Source organism: Poecilia mexicana, unplaced genomic scaffold, assembly GCF_051168715.1.
Source record: "Poecilia mexicana isolate PSO_F unplaced genomic scaffold, ASM5116871v1 scaffold_23, whole genome shotgun sequence".
Classification (NCBI taxonomy): Eukaryota; Metazoa; Chordata; class Actinopteri; order Cyprinodontiformes; family Poeciliidae; genus Poecilia; species Poecilia mexicana.
The window spans coordinates 20,068,534-20,091,133 of NW_028263392.1; the positions used below are offsets into that span (position 1 = coordinate 20,068,534).

Below are 22,600 nucleotides of genomic sequence, written 5' to 3' on the forward strand. Positions count from 1 at the left end.
GGAGTTTTTCCTCTCCACTTTCGCCCCCTGCTGGTCAGGAGGAGTGATGCTGCATTCAATGACTCAATCTTTCGATGGGTTTCCTTAGAATTTCCTAAGCTGCTCTGAATAATTAACTGTTTGATAACTAGGACCAATTAGGAAATTTCTGAGCGAATTGAAATCATTTTTTTCTTTTTGCAAAGTGTCTTGAGACAACGCTTGTAAATTGGCGAATTTAATTGAATAGTAATTAATAAGATATAGATTCAGAATCATGGACTTTCGTTGTTTCTTTTTTCTTTCTTTGTTTTGTTGGTTTCTTGTTGTTTCTGTCTGTCTGTCTGTCTGTCTGTCTGTCTTTCTTTCTTTCTTTCTCCGCCTCCTACAGAGTGAAACATCCTGTCACTCAGTCTACTCTCCGCAGCTGTAGTCCGAGTGACTTCCGGGACAGATCAGCTCCTCCACGCAGCCCTGGTTCTCCGCCTGATGCTCCCCCATACTCCGTCTGTTAGTCCTCTGCGGTCCCGCTCCTCAGCTCCGGTCATTTCGAGCCGACTCGCCCGCCTCTGCCTCCCGCTTCCAGAACCAGAACCAGCCGGAGACTCGGAGCGCCGACTGGTCCGCAACCGACAGCGGAGCCTAGCCGGGAGGCTAGCGGAGTTAGCTGTGCAGGCAGCGGGTGAGAGTTCGGTCCCGACGAGGGAGAGAGCGCAGCATGTCGGGTGGCAGCAGCAGTAAGGCCGGGGAGGTTCCGACCCGGAGTCAGAGTGAAGGTAAACAATAATCCGGATTAAAAACTGGATGATTTCGAAATATTCCCAGTGGTTAAACTGGTTTGTCTAGTAGCAAGAATCAGCTACCTGCAGCTAAACTAACCAGTTTGGACCGACTTAATAAAGTAGTTTACTGGTTTAAACCGAGCCGAATAATCAGTTGCTATGCCGACTAATTAATACAAACCGTACAGCTAAATATTCTAGTGTTTATTGAAGAAAATAGTTTCTATGGTTAAATCTAAAAAATTAAACATGGAGTGCTGCAGAAAAAATTGATTCATTATGGATAATCACTTCTGTTTGATTTGTACTGGATTCTTATTCTACCTGGTCCAGAACTGCAGGAGAGGGTTTTGACAGGTTCTATGGAGGCCTGGTAGGCCTATTCCACCTTAAATGCTGATGACCCATTCCACCTTAAACATGTGGAGCTTAAGGTGGAATCAGCAGTTTTGGTGACGTGGAGCTCTGACTCAGGTGTGTCTGGAGGGGGTGGGGTGGCTCTGTTGCTCTGCAGGTGGCTGCAGATCAGCATGATGAGGAAGAGGCAGTAGTAGCTGGTCGAGTCCAGATAATAAAGCAGATGAAAGTAGTGGGTCGACCAGAACCAGGATCAGAGTTCTGGTTCTGAGAGTTGAGTGGAAGGATGAAAGCTCCTCTTTGTGTCCGTCTCTTCCCTGCAGCCAACAGAAAGTTGAAGTACATCAGCCTGGCTGTCCTGGTGGTCCAGAATGCCTCGCTCATCCTCAGCATCCGCTACGTCCGCACGTTGCCGGGCGACCGCTTCTTCACCACATCAGCCGTCGTTATGGCGGAGGTCCTAAAGGTGGCGACGTGCCTGCTCATCGTTCTGCTGCAGAAGAGATGTAAGTAGTGGTGGGCGGGGCTAGTAGCCACTGTGTGTGACGCTGCATCTCTGCAGGCGCCCTGAAGGAGACGCTGTGGTTCCTGCTGGACTCTGTCGTCCTGCAGTACCAGGACACGCTGAAGCTCGCCGTGCCGTCGCTCATCTACACGCTGCAGAACAATCTGCAGTACGTCGCCATCTCCAACCTGCCGGCCGCCACCTTCCAGGTCAGAACCAGAACCCTGATCTGCGTCAGCACCTGGTCACACAGACAGGTCCAGTTGATGTCTGCTCAGTGGGGCCTCCTGGGTGGGTCGATGGGTCGGTCAGTCATATTATCTGTAGCACATTTCAGAAACAAGACAGTTAAACTGTTTTTCATCATAAAATCGTCGCACAGTCGCCAGCAGAAACAGATGTTACATTTGATCAAGTGTTTTTGTCAATATTATCAATAATCATCAGATCATTGATCAATGTTCCAGTTATTGATCAGATCGGCTCCAACCAGCTGCTTTCAGTCTGGGTTTAAAGGAGCTCAGGGTTTCGGCTGTTTTTCAGTTTTCTAGAAGTTTGTTCCATCCCCCCATCTTGGCGCCTGTACGTTGGGGTTTACCCCGGTGAGCGAGAGGGTAGTCTCCCTCCGCCTACAGGTGGGGGACGGGTTCTGACTGTTGTTTGTGCTTACGGGCCAAACAGCAGTTCAGATTACCCACCCTTCTTGGAGTACTTAGAGGGGGTACTGGTGAGTGCCCCTCCTGGGGACTCCTTTGTTCTGCTGGGGGACTTCAACGCTCATGTAGGCAATGACAGTGAGACCTGGAGGGGCGTGGTTGGGAGGAACGGCCCCGCCAATCTGAACCTGAGTGGTGTTCTGTTGTTGGACTTCTGTGCTGGTCACGGATTGTCCATAATGAACACCATGTCCAGGCATTAGGGTGTCCATATGTGCACTTGGCACCAGGACACCCGAGGTCACAGTTTGATGATCGACTTTGTCATCATATCATCGGATCTGGAGCCATATGTCTTGGACAGAAGAGAGGTGCGGAGCTGTCCACTGACCACTACCTGGTGGTGAGTTGGCTCTGGTGGTGGGGGGGGGAAGCCGGTCAGACCTGACAGGTCCAAACATGTAGTGAGGGTCTGCTGGGAACGTCTGGCGGAGTCCCCTGTGAGACGGAGCCTTAACTCCCATTTCCGGCAGAACTTCGAACACGTTCCGGGGGAGATGGGGGACATTGAGTCTGAATGGACCATGTTCCATGCCTCCATTGTCCATCCATCCATCCATCCATTTTCTGCTGCTTATCCGGGGTCGGATCACAGGGGCAGCAGCTTCAGAAGGGAGGCCCAGACTTCCCTCTCCCCAGCCACTTCTTCCAGCTTAAATATTTCAGGTCTTTTATTGTTTTAATACTGATGATTTTGGCAAACAACTCATGAAAACCCAAAATTCCTATATCAAAAAATTAGAAAAAAATTCATATTATGAAAAGGTTCTCTGAACGAGCAATAAAAATAATCATCTGGATCAACAAAGTAACTCTAAACACCTGCAAAAGATTCCTGAGGCTTTTAAAAACTCCCAGCCTGGTTCGTTACTCAAAACCGCAGTCATGGGTCAGACTGCTGACCTGACTGCTGTCCAGAAGGCCATCACTGACATCCTCAAGCAAGAGGGTGAGAAACAGAAAGACATTTCTGAACCAATAGGCTGTTCCCAGAGTATCAAGGCTCCTCAGTGGGAAGGAAAAAGTGTTTTATCAAGGGCAGGATCAATGCAGCAGCTATCAGGAGATGTTGGAGCACTTCATGCTTCCATCTGCTGAAAAGCTTTATGGAGATGATTTCATTTTTCAGCATCACCTGCTCACAGGGCCAAAACCACTGGTATTACTGACCATGGTGTTACTGTTGGCCTGCCTACTCTCCTGACCTGAACCCCATAGAGAATCTGTGGGATATTGTGAAGAGAGAGTTGAGAGACGCAAGACCCAAAACTCTGGATGAGCTTAAAGCCGCTATCGGAGCATCCTGGGCCTCCATAACACCTCAGCAGAGCCACAGGCTGATTGCCTCCACGCCGCATTGAAGGCTGCAAAAGGATTCCTGACCAAGTATTGAGTGCATAACTGAACATAATTATTTGAAGGTTAACTTTTATGGTATTAAAACACTTTTCTTTTATTGGTCGGATGAAATATGCTATTTTTTTGAGACAGGAATTTTGAGTTTTCATGAGCTGGATGCCAAAATTATCAGTATTAAAACAATAAAAGACCTGAAATATTTCAGTTGGTGTGCAATGAATCTAAAATATATGACAGTTTAATTTTTATCATTACATTATGGAAAATAATGAACTTTATCACAGTATGCTCATTTTTTGAGAAGGACCTGCAGTCCCTCCTGCGTGTCCTGGGTCTGCCCCTCCTCCCAGTGGGACCTGAACTCCTCACCAGGGAGGCGTCCAGGAGGCATCCTGACCAGACACCAGAGCCTCAACTGGCTCCTCTTGACATGGAGGAACAGCGGCTCTACTCTGAGTCCCTCCTGGATGACCGAGCTTCTCTCTCTAAGGGAGAGCCCAGCCAGCCTGCAGAGGAAACCCATTTCAGCCACTTGTATCCGTGATCTCGTTCTTTCGGTCATGACTCAAAGCTCATGACCATAGATGAGGGTGGGAACGTAGATCGACCGGTAAATCGAGAGCTTCGCTTTTGGTTCAGCTCTTCCACAACGGACCGGTACAGCGCCCGCTTCACGGCAGACGCTGCCCCAATCCACCTGTTGATCTCCCACTCCCCTCTTCCCTCATTCGTGAACAAGATCCCCAGATACTAGAGGTGTGCCGATCAATCGGTCACCGATCATAATCGGGCCAATTTTCGTGAAAAAGTGCATGATCGGTGATCGGCGATCATTGGCTCTTGTTGCCGATCACCAAGATCTCATTTCCCAACCTGCCTGTGCAGCTGGTCTCCTCTTTCCTTCACTCTGCGCAAACGCAGCAACAAATCCTAAGCGATGTGGAACTATAACCACTGAGTGAATGGGGAAGTTTGCTGCGTGTTGCGGCAGAAAATTGAAGCACGTCAAAATGCATCAACACAACGAAGCTAATACGACATAAAAACATTGAGATACCTGACGGAGTTTGGCTACATCGAGGCTCACTGCAGTAAAAAAGACATACGGAGGATCAGACAGCAGGTAAAGCAGCGCACAGCTACAAACACTCACCGGATTAGCATGACGGTCAGAAAGCTAAACAAATAACCTGGAAAATTATTTAAGTCTTCGAGCTGCGATGTCAGACGCTGGTTCTGCTCTCCTGTTGAACCGCTGCTACGCTACAGGTAGTAATATCTGACAGACGGAGCTTCGCTTCTGCTCCACCTGGTGGTGACTCTCACACCGAACCTGCTTAAAGCTGCAGCATCTTAACCTAAAAATACATTTTACATAGTATTAAAACATGAGACAGATGATCTCTGAGAAAATAATCGATCTCCTCCCTGTTCTGCATAATTACTCCGCTCAGCCAGAATCAGCCAATCAGAGCTAGCAGTAACCAGCTAGCCGCCATGCTAACAGGAAGTTTTCATTCAGTAACTCTGGATTGTTTATTGTAATGGATCCTGTTTTTGCCTTTGAATGTTAAGTTTTATACTTGAATTTTTTGGCAATGTTGAGAGGTTTTATTTTGGCTCTTTGCATTATTTAGCCTCTTCAGAGCCTTCATATGTTTTCAGTCTGTTAAAGGTAGTTTTATCAATAGCAGTACAATTTGCACAATGCCTGTTCAGTTTTTTCTTGGAAAAAGTTATTAAAAACAAGTTTTTGTCTAAATTAAGGTGAATTCATGGTTCCTTTTTCCACATAATGTAACCGGTAGTGCTTATGATTAAAAAATAATAATAATTATGTGATCGGTATTGGTGATCGGTATCGGTGTATCGGCCCTCATGGGTGATTGGTATCGGTATCGGGAGGAAAAAACCTGATCGGCACATCTCTACCAGATACTTAAACTCCTCCACTTGGAGCATGACACCCTCCCTGACCCGGAGAAGGCACTCTACCCTTTTCCTGCTTAAGACCATGGCCTCAGATTTGGAGGCACTGAGCCTCATCCGGGCCGCTTCACACTCGGCTGTGAACACCTCGGCTGCGCCTAGAAATTCTGTCCATGAAAGTAATGAACAGAATCGGTGACAAAGGGCAGCCCTGGTGGAGTCCAACTCTCACCGGAAACGAGCCCGACTTACTGCCGGCAATGCGGACCAGACTCGGACACTGTTCATACAGGGACCTGACAGCCTGAATCAAAGGGCCCGGTACCCCATACTACCGGAGAACCCCCCACAAGGCCCCCCTAGGGACACGGTCGAGCGCCTTCTCCAAGTCCACAAAACACATGTAGACCGGTTGGGCGAACTCCCATGCTGAAGGTGTAGAGCTGGTCCAGTGTTCCACGACCAGAACCACACTGCTCTTCCTGAATCCGAGGTTTGACTATCCAACGGACCCTCCTCTTTAGGTCCCCTCAGTGGCGCAACTGCACATTATTCAGGTGAATGCGAAAACATAAATCGGCACCCCCCCCCACCACTCCCGAGGGAAGGAACTTCAGGGTGAAGGACCGACGCTCAAACCCCCCCCCCCCCGAGGCGACGCTACGTGAAGTGTAAAACTCACTACATTTACCTCGTTATGTGCGAGAGGTGAAGGAGCGTGAGGTGCACTGAAGTGTATGGGAAAACATAATCGTCGCGTCGCCCCCTCCAGACGGGGTTTTGGCGCCCCCTCTGGTGCTGCACCCCTATGCGTTGCATACGCTGTATACCCACTTTTTGCGCCTCTGGGTCCCCTGAATTAGACCTTACCAGGGAGGCTTAAGAGTGTGACCCCCCTGTAATTGGAGCACACCCTCCGGTCCCCCTTTTTAAACAGGGGGACCACCACCCCAGTCTGCCAATCCAGGGGAACTGCCCCCGATGTCCCTGCGATATTGCAGAGTCGTGTGAGCCAACACAACCCTACAACATCCACAGCCTTAAGGAACTCCGAGCGGATCTCATCCACCCCAGGGGCCTCCATTGTTGAGGCTGCTTATCTGGGCTGTGGCCGGAAGGTTGTCAGTGTCTGTCGAGGCGGCAACCCTCGAAACCGTTGGTGGACACCTTTGGTGAGGGATGCTGTCAAGCTGAAGAAGGAGTCCTATCAGGCCTTTTTGGCCTGTGGGACTCCAGAAGCAGCTGATGGGTACCGGCAGGTGAAGTGGCATGCGGCTCGGGTGGTCGCTGAGGCAAAAACTCAGGCATGGGAGGAGTTTGGAGAGGCCATGGAGATTGGTGCAGAGTCTGCCATGAAGCGGGCGCTGTATCGGTCTGTCATGGTGAAGGGAGAGCTGAGTCAAAAAGCGAAGTTCTCGATTTACCGGTCGATCTACGTTCCCACCCTCATCTATGGTCATGAGCTTTGAGTCATGACCGAAAGAACGGGGTCCCGGATACAAGAAATGGGTTTCCTCCGCAGGGTGTCTGGGCTCTTCCTTAGAGATAGGGTGAGAAGCTCGGTCATCCGGGAGGGACTCAGAGTAGAGCCGCTGCTCCTCCATGTCAAGAGGAGCCAGTTGAGGCTCTGGCATCTGGTCAGAATGCCTCCTGGACGCCTCCCTGGTGAGGAGTTCAGGTCCCACCAGGAGGAGGCCCCGGGGCCCCGGACTGTCTCTCGGCTGGCCTGGGAACGCTTTGGGATTCCCCTGGAGGAGCTGGAAGAAGTGGCTGTGAGAGGGAAGTCTGGGCCTCCCTTCTGAAGCTGCTAACCCCGCAACCCAACCCTGGATAAAAGGAAGAAGATGGATGAAAGTTTGTTCCAGATCTGTGGAGCATAGAAGCTGAATACTGGCTGTCCATGTTTGGTTCTGGTTCTGCTCTGCATCAGAACCAGAATCTTCGATCCGTCCAGTGATTTATAAACTAGCAGCAGATTAAAGTCTCAGTGAAGGAATGTAGAACCGGGTGGATGAGTTTCTCTGATCTGAGACTTTAGTCCTCTGGTCCTGGTTCTGGTTCTGCAGGTGGCGTCTGACGGCTAGCAGAACCTTCGGCCCCTCTGATGTTGGGAACAGAAAGTTTCTAATGTTTTTTTACCCTTTGGTCCTTGAATTTGTTGACGAGTGAAGACAGGAAGTCCTGACAAAGCAGTAATGTAGACACCAGTTCACCGTTCTGCAACTCATAATTTACATATCACATTAAATTTGATTTTGATGCTTTCTTCACCCTGAGGCATTTTTCCATCTCAAACTTCCCATCGTTCTCTCAGACGCTGCAGAGGTTCCACATGGCAGGATTTACTGCGGCCGTTTGCGGTGTGAAGGAAAGCAGAGGTCACTGCTGCCTAGCATCAGCTGCAGGTGATCGATGAACACTGATCACCTGCTTTTTCACGGAAATCGGCCAATAGTGATCGGTGGCCAATCGATTGGAACACCATTCCTATAAACCTCTTTGCTCAGAGCTGCCTTTGATTCATAGCAGCTGGAACACCAGTAGTTTAAATCTGAATCTGAATAAACTTGACAACAGTTCTTTTTAGGGTAACTTTATACTCAGGAAGTCTGGAATTAGATTTTCCCAATCAGGAGGAATCTTCCATGTCTCACCGTCTTCCTTCCTGTCAGTCTCGTCCACATGAATGTTTTTTTTTCTTTTAGTACATTTTAATATGTTTCTACAAATAGTTTTCTTCAAAGATCTTGTTGAACCTTCAGGTTGGAGTTTTCAGGAAGGTCTGCCACAGATATTTTAAAGGTCTTACCTGGTCATAACAGGCTCCTCCCCCTCCAGGTGACCTACCAGCTGAAGATCCTCACCACGGCGCTCTTCAGCGTCTTGATGCTCAGGAAGTCTCTGTCCAGAGTCCAGTGGGTTTCCCTGCTGCTGCTGTTCGCCGGCGTCGCCATCGTCCAGGTACGTCCTGGTTCTGGCTCCACTGATCCGGAGAACGGTTCCGGTTCTTTGGTCTTCTGCAGGTTTTCTTTCAGGCTTGTTCTGGTTCAGTCCGTCTCAAGTCAAGTCAAAGTTTATTTCTATAGCACATTTCCAAAGCTGACCAAAGCGCTTCACGGGAAATATCACAGGTAGATAAATGATAAAATAGAAAATAAAAATAAAAGTTCAGTAAAAAATAAGACAAAAAAATAAAATTGGCAAAGATACTAAAAGCTAATAATATGAATAAAACCAAACAATACTTAATTTTTTAGCTGCAGCAATTTTCTTCCATCCTTCCACTGGTGTTGAAGACCAGAGAGAACAGATGAGTTTTAGTCCCAACTTAAATCAAACTCAATCAAATTTTATTTGTATAGCACCTTTCAGCAACAAGGCATTTCAAAGAGCTTTACATCATAAAAACACAAAACTACACAGTCATAGAAACATGAGAACATCACACATCAGATTATTGATCAATGTTTCACGATTGTTTCAAAATCTGCTCCATCCAGCTGAGTTTTAGTCTACATTTAAAGGAGCTCAGGGTTTCAGCTGTTTTACAGTTTTCTGGGAGTTTGTTCCAGATATGTGGCGCATAGAAGCTGAATGCTACAGTCCTACACTGAGCCAGTGTAGGACAACTGGGTGATGTAATGTTAGAACTGGGTGATATAGAACTGGGCGGTGTCTCTATCTCCCTGGTTTTAGTGAGAACTCCAGCAGCAGCGTTCTGGATCAGCTGCAGCTGAAGGATTTATTTATTTATTTATTTATTTATTTATTTATTTTTAAGCTGACTGAGAGTTTAGCAGCCAGAGGGAGACGATCCACAGAGAGGCTCTGTCTTCTTTACCACCTGGCTTTTGGGACAGAGGGTAAAGCAGCCCTACAGCCACCCAGAAGCCTGAGGTCGATAGCGATAGCCCACCCTGGTCTGTATAAATAATGGTCAGACCGGACAAACGGCTCCCTAGCGGCCTTTTTCTTCAGCTATTCAGGAACCAGTGAAGCCCACAGCTTAAAGGGCTGCACATATACTCATAGAATCTGGGGTTACAATACGTAACCAACGTTCTACTTCGCATAGACTTCGCCCTTTAAGGCTATCGCTAGTGCTAAAGGCGAAGCAGGATGTAGTCTATGCCTCACTGGGTCCATCCAGACCACCACCATGAAGCATCTGCTCGCATATAACAAAAACAGTCTCAGCCTAGAGTGCGGAATTACGCACTCCCGGCCTCCCATACAGCAGAAGACCAGAGAGGAGAAAACATCTGGTCAGAAAGGTTGAGACAAACAGACCTGCTGCTGTGAACAGGAACAACGAACGTTACGAACTGTGACAGTATAATGATGAACAGAACAGGTAACTTATATTATACAACACTTTGGACAACCATGTTGTTCTCAAATGCTTTGTGAGTAAACGTAACAAAAATAATTATTCTGTCAGAAATCTGAACAGAATGGGTCATAGAGAACGTGGAAACATCACACAGGTAAACCCAAATAGATGAGCACAGAGATGACCAGGAAACTGCCGTCAAATGTCCTCCACAGACATTCCTTCACGCAGAGCTGTGGAGGATGAAATCCCTCTGGTGGAGTGACTCTCCGATTCTCTGGAGGATCCAATCCAGAAGAAGTGTAAGCCTGTGAGATGGCCTCACACAGAAAGATGCTGGGTGGACAGAGAACATCCCACTGAGTTATCTCTGTAATGCATGAACAGACTCGGAGAGCGACGCAGTGCAGACGTGAGCGCCACATAACAAGAAAGCGCGCGCACGGGGCAGAGAAGATGAGAAGCAGCTTCTGTCTCAGAGTTATGAGGAGGGGTCTAAGAACCCTCCAAAGATATCGTTCTTGATCTGAACGAGCTTGTGATGCTTTGAGGAGTAAAGCAGGGTTGGGATTAGGGCTGAAACGATTCCTCGAATGATTCGAGTACCTCGATTACTAAAATTCCTCGAGGAAAATTTACCTGCCTCGAAGCTTCGTTAATTTATGTTTTATTAGTTAGCGCACCGTGTTCCGGCCGGGACTTCATTTGCGTTGCGCGGAGCTCTCACTTCCGCCTCTGAGTTGTTGACAAAAGCTAAGTCTCAGCGGCATAAAGTCCAGTCTTCAAGATTGGCCCGTGGGGATTTTATTGATTGATGATAATGCCCGACTTTTTATCGTTTTGGGGGAACCAATAAGCATCCTTAAAATGACTGGGGGAATGCCTGGAGTACGGCAGCATTTCTCCTCCGGGGCTGCTGGTTGAAAGCGAACGGCGGGAAGAGCGCTGAGGTGAGCGGATAGCCTGAACAGGGCGGGCGGCTGAGTAGCTGATGCTTACCGTGTAAATGTAGCTTTACCGACGAACCGCACAATAAATTTCATATCCCGGTCAGAAGAAACGGGTGGCGGAGCGCATCGTACATGGCTGGTAGATGAGTTTCTGAGTGTGACCAGTGAAGGTGTCGTAAATATCCCGTATTGCTTCCCCCCGTGTTCGTCCCCCGGTCTAACGGTTCCTCAGTCCGCTGGTCTATTTCCTCCCCTCCACCCCATCTTACGTTCGTTCATTCGCCCTCTCCTCCCACTCCAGGCGGCATTTCCCGTATTTTCAAACCCAAAGCGTGACAGGTTAGGTGGCAAGGTGAGTTTAATTAATCTATTAAACTCACTGAAGATGAATACATAAACTAAAAGCTGGATTGTAGACATTTTTATAAGCATATTTGTGAGCCTGCCTCTTTGTTATTAAATTCAATAGAATTTCAGATTTTTCTATAACTTTTCTTCTGGTTAACTTAGAAAGTGAGCTATTATTGTTACAGGTTAGTTTTCTAAACTACAAAAAAGCAACTGTTAGGGATGCTCAAATATGAAAAATTGGACTGATACTGATATCTGATAGTAACACCGGTATTATGCCAGATTTACCAATATTTCATTTTGTAATTTTTTTTATCCGATTACTCGATTAATCGTAAGAATAATCGATAGATTACTCGATTACTAAAATATTCGTTTACAACAGCCCTAGTTGGGATGCAGCAAAATATAATCTTAAGAAATCATAATGCAACTGCTCAGCCTCGAGTTTGAACCAAAAACTAAACTCAGCTATCGTTGGAGTCCTGAAGCTGAAACATTAATGGAGTGGAAATAAAAACGAGGTATGTGAAAATGTAGGGCACATCCAACACCATCATATTCTCAACATCATTGTATTCTGAGACAAGAAGGAGCAACAGAGAGAGAGGAAAAATTGCTCACTCTCTTGCGTAAGGGCCAACAACAGAGCAGATTTAAAAGACAAGGAACTTAAGAGGAGCCTGATCTAAAGACTTGAATGGAGCTTCAACCAGAGCATGCAGGACCAGTGTTAAATCCCACAGAGGAACAAGTGGGCATGACACCTGTCTGTTTCTGCGTACACCTCTCAGAAACCGCTTCATCAGCGGGTGGTTGAAGACTGTTCTGTCACCAAAACCCTCATGGCAGGAGGAAAAAGCTGCAGCATGTTTTAATGGTGCTGAAAGCTAAGTTTCTGTCCATCAGCTGCTGGAGAAATGACAGCACGCAGCCTAAAGGACATGAAATGGGCTCCACCCTCTCTCCCACACACCAGTGCTGAAAGGCTGACCATTTCGAAGCATATGAAGCTGTAGAAGAAGCAGCTCATGGGCACTGAATGGTGCGCACCACATCCTGAGGGAGACCGAGCCTCTCTAGGTGCTCCCGTTCAGCCGCCAGACCCAGAGATGTTGGCCTATTTCCGGGTGGCTCCTGATCTCTCCGCCAGCCTGGAGGAGCACATCCTCTCTCCATGGCAGCTTCCACGGTCAACCTGACACCAACTGCTGCAGACTGGGAAACCACGCCGCGTTCTTGCACTCGGGTGCCAGGATTACCGACAGCTGTTCCTCCTGAACTCGGTCCAGGAGCCGTGAAATCAATGGAACTGGGGGAAATGCATAAAGGAGCATTTTTGGCTATGGGCTGTGAGCGAAGGCGTCCACTCCTAGTGGTGGGTCCTCCCGTGGACTTGGTGAGAACCACAGCTGGCACTGCGCGTTCTCCCACATGGTGAACAGGTCCACTGCCGGTCTGCCGAATCTGCTCCATATTTGAGCAGCCAGCTCGGGATGGAGACTCCAGTCCCTGTGGTGAGGACCGCCCCTGGACATGATGTCCGCTCCTCTGTTCAGGACACCGGGGATGTACACCGCTCTGATCCAGAGCAGGTTTATGCCTGAAAAGCACAGCAGCTGTCTGGTGATGTTTAACAGCTGAGTGGAACGCACGCCACCCTGGGGATTTATGTAGGCTGTTACACCAGCCCCAGCTCCAGACGAGTTTAACAGCGGAGGCTCGGCTGACTGTGTGGATGGAAAATGCCCACCAATGCCACCGGGCCTGCTGTTGCCACTCTGTTGTCCATGTGGATCATAATATGCTGACCCTTCAGCAGAGGAGCAAAGTGCTGAGTCACCTTCAGCACCGTGAGGAGCTCCAGCATGTTTATATGAAGAGTCATGTTGTCTGGCCACTGTGCTCCACCCACCTGAGACAGACACGTTCCTCCCCATCCCACCTGGGATGCGTCTGTGAACACCAATAGGTGTGACGTGGGTCTGCTGAGGGGAACTCCCTCTGCCAGAATGCTGGGGCTTCCACAGTGAATGAGATTGGCTCCCACTGAAGGAGGAACAGAGATCATGCACCTCTTCTGGCGCATGATCATGATTGAGCAACTAGCTCGGGATGGAGACTCCAGTCCAGGTGAGGATCTATGCATAGGCAAGTGAACCATCTCTGGAGACACGTGAGCCCCTGACGTCATCCCCAGCAGCTGCGTGACTGACAGAGCTGCCGCTACGCTGCGAGGCCTGACATGGTGGAGCTGTGCTGACAGAGGATTGACTCTCGGTTGTGCTAATCGGGCTCTCATCGTAGCCGAGTTCAACTCCACTCCTAGATAAATGATAATCTGAGATGGAAAAACTGAACTCTTATCTCAGTTGCTTCTGGGTCTGAATGGCAGCTTCCTCTTTGGACCGAGCCAGTAAAAGCAGGTCGTCCAGATAGAAGAGGACTCTCATCCCTGCCATGTGCAGTGGCTGCAGCGCTGTTTCCACACATTTGGAAAATGTGCACAGGGCGAGAGAATAACCAAATGACAGACGTTTGTACTGATACTGGGCCCCTGGAAAGAGAAACACAGATACTTCCAGTGTTTCAGGATGATGGAGACGTGGAAATATACATCCTTTAAATCTATGGAGGTGAACCAGTCGTCCTGGTGAACGTTTCCAGCACCTGTCTGATTCTCAGCATATGGAATGACCTCTCCACAATCAAGCTGTTGAACAGGAACAGATCGAGAAAGAGTCTCACTCCTCCTGTTTTTGGGGACCAGAAAATAGCGGAAATAAAACTCCACATTTTCTTCTCCTTGGGGAACCGTGGAAATGACACCTTTCGCCACAAGTTCCTGCAGCTCTGACATGAGAGCGGCGTTCTTCACCGGAGATGGTAGAAGCGTCTCTACGATCCCCCTGAACAGTGAAGGCCTGCCGCCAAACTGCATCATGTAACCCTTGCTGATTAGCTGATCCATCCACCTGTCCAGGGAACATGCAGCGCCGTCACTCTGAATAATGTTCTGAGGGACTAATAGTCATTTCCTAGCTTGTCTGCTCCATGGCTGGCCAGTCCAGGGTGGCTCAGGCTGACATCTGCTGGGAAGATGCTGGGTTGCTGGCTGTCGCACCAAGAAAAACTGCCAAGAGGTGGAGGAGGCGGAAGAGCTGAGCAGGAAGAGGCTGCTGCAGCTGTGGAGTGTCTCAGGTGTTGACGGTAGCCACGTCTGTCCCTCCAGTGGCCAGAGGTGCAGGTATCGGGTTGTGACCCTACCAGGCAGAAGACAGACTCAGAGGTGATGGGGCCGTCCAGCAGGTCCTTCTGGAGCTTCTCGGACATTGACGCTGACAGGCGGAGCCAGGCAGTCCTCTGGATCAGAGTGGGCCAGGAAGCGATTCATGAGGAACAAATCGCTGACGTGGCGCACAGGTTGAGTATGATGTCAACCGCTTTGCAGAGAGAGCTCTTAAGCTCCCCTAGCAAGGCAGCTTCCTCCACCCTCTTAGAGATGCCGCATGACAACAAGGTGGCATTATTCGTGGCATGCTTGTTGTCTGATAGGCGCACTGGTAGGCCCGGTCGGAGAACCTGGTAATCAACTAATCGTGCTTAGAAAGGGGCACGATCCTTTTGCTGGTATAATCTGGACGTCTTGGACCCAAACACGTCAGCGAGGCCCGGATCCAGAGTTGGAACAGAGGGAACAGTCCGGCAATGAATCCTTCCACCCTGATGATGGGCGCATAGGTGGAGACAGGCGCCCTCACCTTTGTGGCTTCAGCCGCTGCCTCAGCTAATTTCGTCATCATGACTAGGAACTGAGGCCAGATGGAGTCCGGGTGGCGACTCTGGGCAGAGCCAGACTGTCCCGCCAGATCATCATTCGAACACGGTAGGGGAGGTTGGAGGACAGAAAGCCCTTTAGTGCTAGCCGCCTCCTTGATCAAGCTAGGTAACTTGTGGAGGAGCGAGCCCACTGCTGGGAGCGGGGTTGAGTCCGACATACGGAGCCCGGGGGTTGACTGAGCATCCGCTCAGCCGCCTCTATTCCACCGCAGTTCTTCCCAGCTGAAAGGCAACTTCGCTGCTGCTCTCTCCAACTTCCTCTCTGCTGGCAGAATCATTTGATTTCCGTTCAGTGTAAGCACCACATGAACAGCAACTGGACTCGGTGGGCCCAGGGCTCCGCCTAGCACCAGCCTTGAAAATAGCTTGCCTCTGCCTTCTCACCTCCAGTGGGAGGAGAGCACAGGAGCAGCAAGAGGGCTGAGGCGTTAGAGCGAGGCCCGCGTGCTGGGGGCCCCGGCATCCCTCGCAGATCCGGTGCCCATCGAAGGACATGATGTACCCTGTCTGACAAGACGGGCACAAATGGGTGGAACCGTTAGACGACATCTTTGCTCTTAGACAGTCTTGATATCGCTACGCTGAAGAAAAAAGGGGTCCATTTGTCCGGTCTAGCCGTTATTTATCCAGGGTGGGGCCCACCTACTGGATGGGCGTGGACTACGCTTTTTTTTTCAGTGCTGCGCATGAGGGATAAGCCCACTAGCGGTAGCCTTAAAGGGCAAAGCCTATGCGAAATAGAACTCAGTATTTTTCTTAATTAGGTACAGAAAGTTTGCTCTTAGTCAAGCCTGTACATCCTGCAGACAACCCTATAATATCTGTACAGCAGACTGGCTGTCATTTGTAGTTGCAGGCAGATTTATAGAAGGAGAGACTGCTTTTAAAGATACAACACAGAGGCAGCAGATACAAGGCTAAAAGAACGGGCATTAACATTGACCCCTGGGGAACCCCGTACCCCGATTTGATCTATTAGTGGATCTACTGATGGATCTATCGATAGATCCATCAGTAGATCAATATATCTGTCCATTGATGGATGTATTGATGACTCTGCCTGTGGTCTGATTGCAGGTGCAGCAGGAGGGAAAGAAGGAGGCAGCGGTGGCTGACGCCTCCAACCAGAACTACATGGTGGGTCTGGTTGCAGTGGTGATCAGCTGCCTGTCGTCTGGCTTCGCCGGCGTTTACTTTGAGCGGATCCTGAAGGGCAGCTCTGCGTCGGTGTGGATGAGGAACGTGCAGCTGGGCATCTTCGGCACGGCGCTCGGACTGCTGGGAATGTGGTGGAACGACGGCGCCGCCGTGGCCGAGCGCGGCTTCCTGTTCGGCTACACCGGCATGGTGTGGTGCGTCATCTTCAACCAGGCGTTCGGTGGGCTGCTGGTGGCCGTGGTGGTGAAGTACGCTGACAACATCCTGAAGGGCTTCGCCACTTCCTTCTCCATCATCGTTTCCACGGTGATGTCCGTCTACCTGTTTGGCTTCCACGTGGACTTGCTGTTCACCGCGGGGGCGGGGCTTGTCATCGGCGCCGTCTACATGTACAGCCTCCCCAAGGCGCCCGGCGGCCTCCCATGCCCCGAACCCTCCTCTTCCTCTGCGTCCATTGAGCCGCCGAGGGCGGGCAGAGGCGGCGAGATGGAGGTGTTTCTGCCAAAGTCAGTCCTGGTGAAGTGATTCTGTGTCTCTGGCGCCACCTGGTGCTCCTTTCCTCTCTGCTCCAACTAACCAATGAGTGAGCTCCTCCTGCTGCGTCTCCTCCTCTTCCTGTCCTAACCTCTGCTCCCCCTTTCTTCCTCAGAGCTCCTTCCCCAGCCGCCACGGCACAGACTAATTCCTAGAAGCTGAGCAGGAAGGAGCTGGAGCGCCCCCTGCTGTTCTCTCTGCCTTAAAACTCTTTGCTATCTGAAAGAAGCGCCTTACACTGATTGGGTCCTGCTTGGTAGTTGCTGATTGGTTGGTCTGCGTGGAGGCGGGGCCACCTGTGGACTGTATGTTGCCTTTCCCTCTGTCTGAAGCCATAGGGTGGCGGTTCTGATCCCGGCCTGGTGTAGCCCGGTCCGGTCTGGCTGCTCGCTGGGAATGTGCTCATTGATTGGAGCATTTTTTAATTCTTCAACTAATCTGTGATGTTTGTTGTTGGAGGGGGCGTGGCCTGTCTGTAGGCGGGGTCAAGGGTCATTGTTTCATTTTTGTCTCCATTAAGACCTGATATGTTCCTGAAAACTTGAGCAGGTCCAGAACCTTCATGTCATAACCCAAACCACCAGAAGATGGCGCTGTCCAAACAGCACATGCAGAGAAATATTCTCTCTAAAAGTCTGAAAATGAGTTCTATTGTTTCTGCTGATGGATATTCATCATTTTGTGGAAAACCAAAATTTCCACAAATTCATGTGGGCGGAGTCAGGAGTTGATCTCAGTCCCACCCACATCCACTGGTCACCGCCGGGTTTTCCTTTTACAAAGAAAGCAGAAATATTGTTCAGTCTCAGTAAAAAGAAAGTACACCCTCAAATTTCACAGCAGATTTCTCTGGTCCATTAAACTAAGATCAGAGGAAATTGAGTAGAACAGAAATAAAACCTACAGAGACTAAATCAATCAGATATTTAGTTTTCAAAACCATAAAATAATCCAGAAGTCAGAGGTTTTATAAGACAGAACTACAGAGAAAATGTTTCATTAAATCCGATTTAAAGGTTCTTTAATTTCCACATCAGGATCTAGAAACAGCTGCTTTCTGGTTGGACCAGCTAAAATGTCTCCATCCAATCAGTTTGAGCTTTAAGGTTCAAAAGTCTTGTTTCACTTGGTCCTGAGTCAGAAAGGTTCTTGTTAAATTCCTTTAAAACCTTTTTGTCGGATTTAAACGCTGTATTCCGGGTTGGTTGGAATCGGACCTCGGCTCACCCGGATCACTCTGGTCCATTTGGAGACAAAAACCCGGCAGAACTGCAAAGATTTCGCTGGATTTTCTTTCTGTTTGGGTGGGTGAGGGGAAGAGGAGCGGTCCGGACTCTTCCTCGTGTTGATGATATTGATTGGGATTCTCTTGGGATAACGAGGATTCTTACGTTTTTTTGGTTTTTCCTGAATCTGAAGCTTCAGTTTTTCAGCTGTGCAGATGTTTTCTAGGCGTTTCAGGTGTTAAAGTATTTGGACCTCCAGGACGATTCAGAACCAGTTTTCTCTCTGAGACCCAGAGGTCTGACGGTGACGATGATGATGGTGACAGAAGAAAACAGAATTAATTCATATGAATCTCAAGTTTTTTCCGTAACGTTCATCTTAAGATCATTCAGTAAAAAAATCACCAATCGTCAAAATAGTAATTTTCTCCAAACATGATTGAAGAAATAGAAAAATTATTTATAAATATGTTTTGACCAAGAAGAACAAAATGAATGATAAAGTTTAATTTCTTTTATTTCTTTATTTCTGCTCGCTGTGTCTGGTCATGGCCACCAGGGGGCAGCCTCATCATACCCGGATAGAGTTTGGCTCCTTGTTTAAATCCTTTCAACATTAATATCTCACATCATTCAAAGTAATGAAACATTTTCCATTAAATCTTTTTATATTTTTTGTCCACAAATAAAAAATGCTGAAAAGCCAAAAATGTAATTAAAATATATTTTCTTTTTGTCTTGTTTTTGCAATCATAATTTATTATCAAATTGATGTAATAAATGTTATTCCTGAGCAATAGAAATGCAAGAGATAAATGAAGAATATATAAAAATGTAAATTGTAGGTGAATATTGATACGTTTTATTTTATCTGTGCTGAAAGTGAAACATTTTATATTTTTTCCTGAAAGCTTTTTTTGTTGGGGGTAGGTGGGGGGGGGGGAATCATGAGCATCTGAAGGGGAAAAAACTGAACCATTCTTGTTTTTATATTTGAAGAAACTGAGATGTATGAGTTGTTTACAGGGTTGTTTTTATTTCTGTGTAAAAATTAAATCCCATGAGATTATAAATTCACCTGAATGACGCAGAGTTTCTGTGTTTGGTGGAAATCTGTAGATTTTCTGAATCAGATTTGATCTGAGCTGACAGCCTGGAGCGCCCCCTGCTGGATATTTTCTTGTGTTGACGAACCGGAAACAGTTGCAGCTCCGGGTTTCATGTCCACTTCCTGTTTTTCTCAAACTGTTGGGACAGTTTGTGCGGTTGCACTCGGTTGTTGGTTTGTATCACAGCTTGTGAGTTTGTAAATATTTGTTTTGGTAAAGTTTTATAAATCAAACACTAAACTCTGGAGTTTGTCTTTTAATTTCCCTTCAGTTTGGAATCGGGACAAAAATGAGCCTGAATAACATCGATGTCTAACTAAAGCTGAAACGCCGCCAGGTGCGAATACCTGGCTAAAGGGTTAGCTCATTAGCAGAGCTAATGCTAACGAACTACAGGTGAGGCAGTTTAAGCCTCAGCAGAGCGAAACGTTTAGCCTGTTGCTTCCCAGCCAGGTCAAAGGTCAGGAGGCCTTAGTCCAGCTGTCGCAGGTTCGATTCCTGGCCTTTGCGACCTTTGCTGCATGTCTTCCCCCTTCTCTCATTACCCACTTTCCTGTCAAATAAAGGCCACTAGAGCCAAAAAAAAAAGGTCAGGATCAGACTAACGCTACAATAAATCACCAGAGATAAACATCTTGTTTAGAATTAACACATTTCTTACTAATGTTTCGACATTAATATATTTCACTATATTTTTATATTCTAATCATTTTAAAAATACACCAAATCTAATTAAAAGGATGTAGAAAAGCTACTTGTGAATCCATGACTGGAAAACCATCAGAAAGTTTTTACTTCCTGGTTCCCTTCAGGTGAAACTTGATTTTCCAGTTTCACTCCAACTATTATCACGAAATTACAAAAAGTACATTTCTATTGTATTTCTTTCAACTTCCCTGAGAAATTCCTCAAATATTCCAGTTTGTGACAAAAATGGATTTCTGCTGCAGCAGGCAGGATCCGAACCCAGGTCACGACCTCTCCAGGTCAGTGTGCTGGTCTTACTGGGAGGACTGGTTTTTGACCTGCTTGTGGATCTGATTGATCAGATCTGATTAGTTTTCATCAATGGTCCTGAAAGTTCTGGCCTGGTTCTGGAGGTGCGGTCCAGGGTCGAACACAGGAAGTTCCTGGTGCTCTGCAGGTTTCAGGGGTTCTAAGATCCGGAAGCGGCAGGTTTGGACCAGAACGTTCTGGACCGCAGTCGACACGGACAGAATAACGGAGATTTATTTCATCTCCATAAGAAGGAGTCACCTGGAGATGATCATGAAATTCAGAGTTTCTCAGAGAGAACTTCCTGTTTAAAGGACTTCCTGTTTGTAGAACTTCCTGTCCCAGAAGTCGGTCGTCTCTTCGGATGAGGCCATGAAGGAACCGTCTTCTGGCTATTCTTCTCCTGATCTCTTTTTTAATCTTCCTCTTCCTCTATCCGTCCTGCAGGTGTTCAGGAAAAGAGAAAGGATCCTGAAATGGACAGCTACCACTTCCTGTCTACTGAGGTCATGACCTTTCAAATTAAGATGCCAGACAGCATCACTCCAACATCTTCTGGACTTGAAAACGGTTCAGTTCTGCTCTCCAGCACCATAGAAGTCACACCGTAAACCGTTCTTTCAGTTTGTTTTTAGGTGAAACACATGAAGTCTCATCATCTCATTGTGATGAAAAGCTGATGGTTCTGGATTCAGGGTTTTATCTGAAGAAGAAAATCAGCAGAACTTTGAGAAGTGACTTTTTGTGGCCCTTCACAATAAGAGCAGAAACTAAAGATCAACTTTCTGATCCTTCATTTCTTTGCTTCTTCTTGGGTTCGTATCGTTCAGTTTCGTTCTGTTTCCGGTTTCATTCGATTTCGTTAGCGTTCTCACATGGAGAACCAACGTGGTTCTGTCTCTCTGAACCGGATCAGGAAACCATCTCAGAATGTCTCCTGGTTTTCAACATTTCAAAATAAAAGGCTGGATTTTTTTTTTCCAGGTAGAGATATACACATTTTTAAAATGTATGCATTTGTTTAATAACTTAATTTGATTTATTTACACATTTTTATTTTAGAAAGTAAAATAAAATAAAAAAAGTTATTTATTTGATAAAATCACCTTCTTATTGTTATATTTTATTATTTTTGGGTTGTAATAATAAAAGTTATAGTTTTCAAAATATTGAAAAAAAGAAAATAAATTAAAAATGTATTATTTATTAAACTCCAAATATCTTTTTTTTCTGTCAGTTTATCTTTATGAACTTCCTTTCATGTCAGAATAAATTTCCTTTAAGCTCATTTTACCTTAAAATAAAACTACATTTTTATGTTTTGCTTTTTTGTTTTCTGTTTAATTTGTCACTTTCTGTCACTGATTTTTAAATGAAATGTTCTCCATGTTATCTTGTTGAAGTTTGTTTTATTATTTCTCATGTATTTTGAAATCTTCCCATGAATTTAAACCAAAAACAAACACTCCACTAATAAAATAAAATGTTTATAATGTGAAGGAATGAAATCTGCAACTTTTCGGTCTGTGGCACTAAACTGTTTACAGCGCCCCCTGTTGTGGGTCAACAAGGACTTTTCTGATTTTATTTCACTTCAATGTGAAATAAGTGCAGAAGAAGAGAAGTCATTTATGTTACTATATATTTTTATTGTGATAAATGACTAAAGTTCAGGTTTACTTTCCTGTTCAATAATAAAACTGATGTCTGCAGTTGGTCAAGCTGCCACCAGGGGGCGGGGTGGAGCCTTCTTGTTCTGTCAGAAGCAGCTGCAGGTGTTGTTGACCCTAATCTAAGAGGTCAAAGTTCAGCAGTTACCTAGATCCAGGGTCCAGGTATTAGCCTGGTCCATTGAGCCACAGTTAGTAGTGATGGGTAGATGAGGTGTCATGTATCGTTTCGACACAAAGCAAAACTGTGTCGATTCTGTGTTGATACTGTCACTCAATACTGACACCTGCTGGACATTAAAAATTCCTACAGGCAACGTAGTGATTTGATGACCTAGTAGTCTATACCAGTGTTTTTCAGCCAAGGTACATTGTTTTAATTGAAAAAATCCCGAGGCACACCACCAACCAAAAATGTAGACAGATACTCTGTAGCCACCTATAGTATATACATTCTTATCAAAGTGTCTTGAATAGGAATCAAATTAACATGTCCACTTCAGAAATACACCTGAACAGCCACAACACTGTGGTGTGATGCATGAATGTAGTAACATTCAAGCTTCACTAATTCTCTTGTTTTAATGTAAAATGCTCTGTACCTGCTGCCATCTAGTGGTAAGAAAATGACATGATTACACTGCTAGTCAGTACTACAGCAGAGACGCTCAGAGATGGCATCATTTGCAGATAATTGATTCGTTTTCAAAAAATCTTTTAAGACCAATTACCGTACTTTCCAGACTATGAGCGAACCATACTATAAACCGCACCTTCAAATTTTTTGAATCCCCCGGAAACTTGCA

The 22,600-nt window shown here is 46.9% G+C and overlaps 1 protein-coding gene across 1 annotated transcript; it reads left to right on the forward strand.

Moving 5' to 3' along the window:
• Positions 1-72: 72 nt before the first annotated feature.
• On the forward strand, positions 73-21,857 carry slc35a2 (solute carrier family 35 member 2). Its single transcript, XM_088003365.1, has 6 exons — positions 73-755; positions 1,442-1,624; positions 1,681-1,832; positions 8,466-8,588; positions 16,179-16,765; positions 20,572-21,857. Exons 1-6 carry the CDS (start codon positions 698-700, stop codon positions 20,597-20,599), a joined length of 1,131 nt encoding a protein of 376 aa, XP_087859491.1. The 5' UTR covers positions 73-697; the 3' UTR covers positions 20,600-21,857.
• Positions 21,858-22,600: the final 743 nt, after the last annotated feature.

Bases quoted from the DNA above. Each gene is read 5' to 3' on its own strand.
- slc35a2 (XM_088003365.1), top strand. From the start codon at position 698: ATGTCGGGTGGCAGCAGCAGTAAGGCCGGGGAGGTTCCGACCCGGAGT. The intron at 8,589-16,178 runs GTACGTCCTGGT...GTCTGATTGCAG, and splicing joins CCGGCGTCGCCATCGTCCAG to GTGCAGCAGGAGGGAAAGAA. The intron at 16,766-20,571 runs GTCAGTCCTGGT...TCCGTCCTGCAG, and splicing joins ATGGAGGTGTTTCTGCCAAA to GTGTTCAGGAAAAGAGAAAG.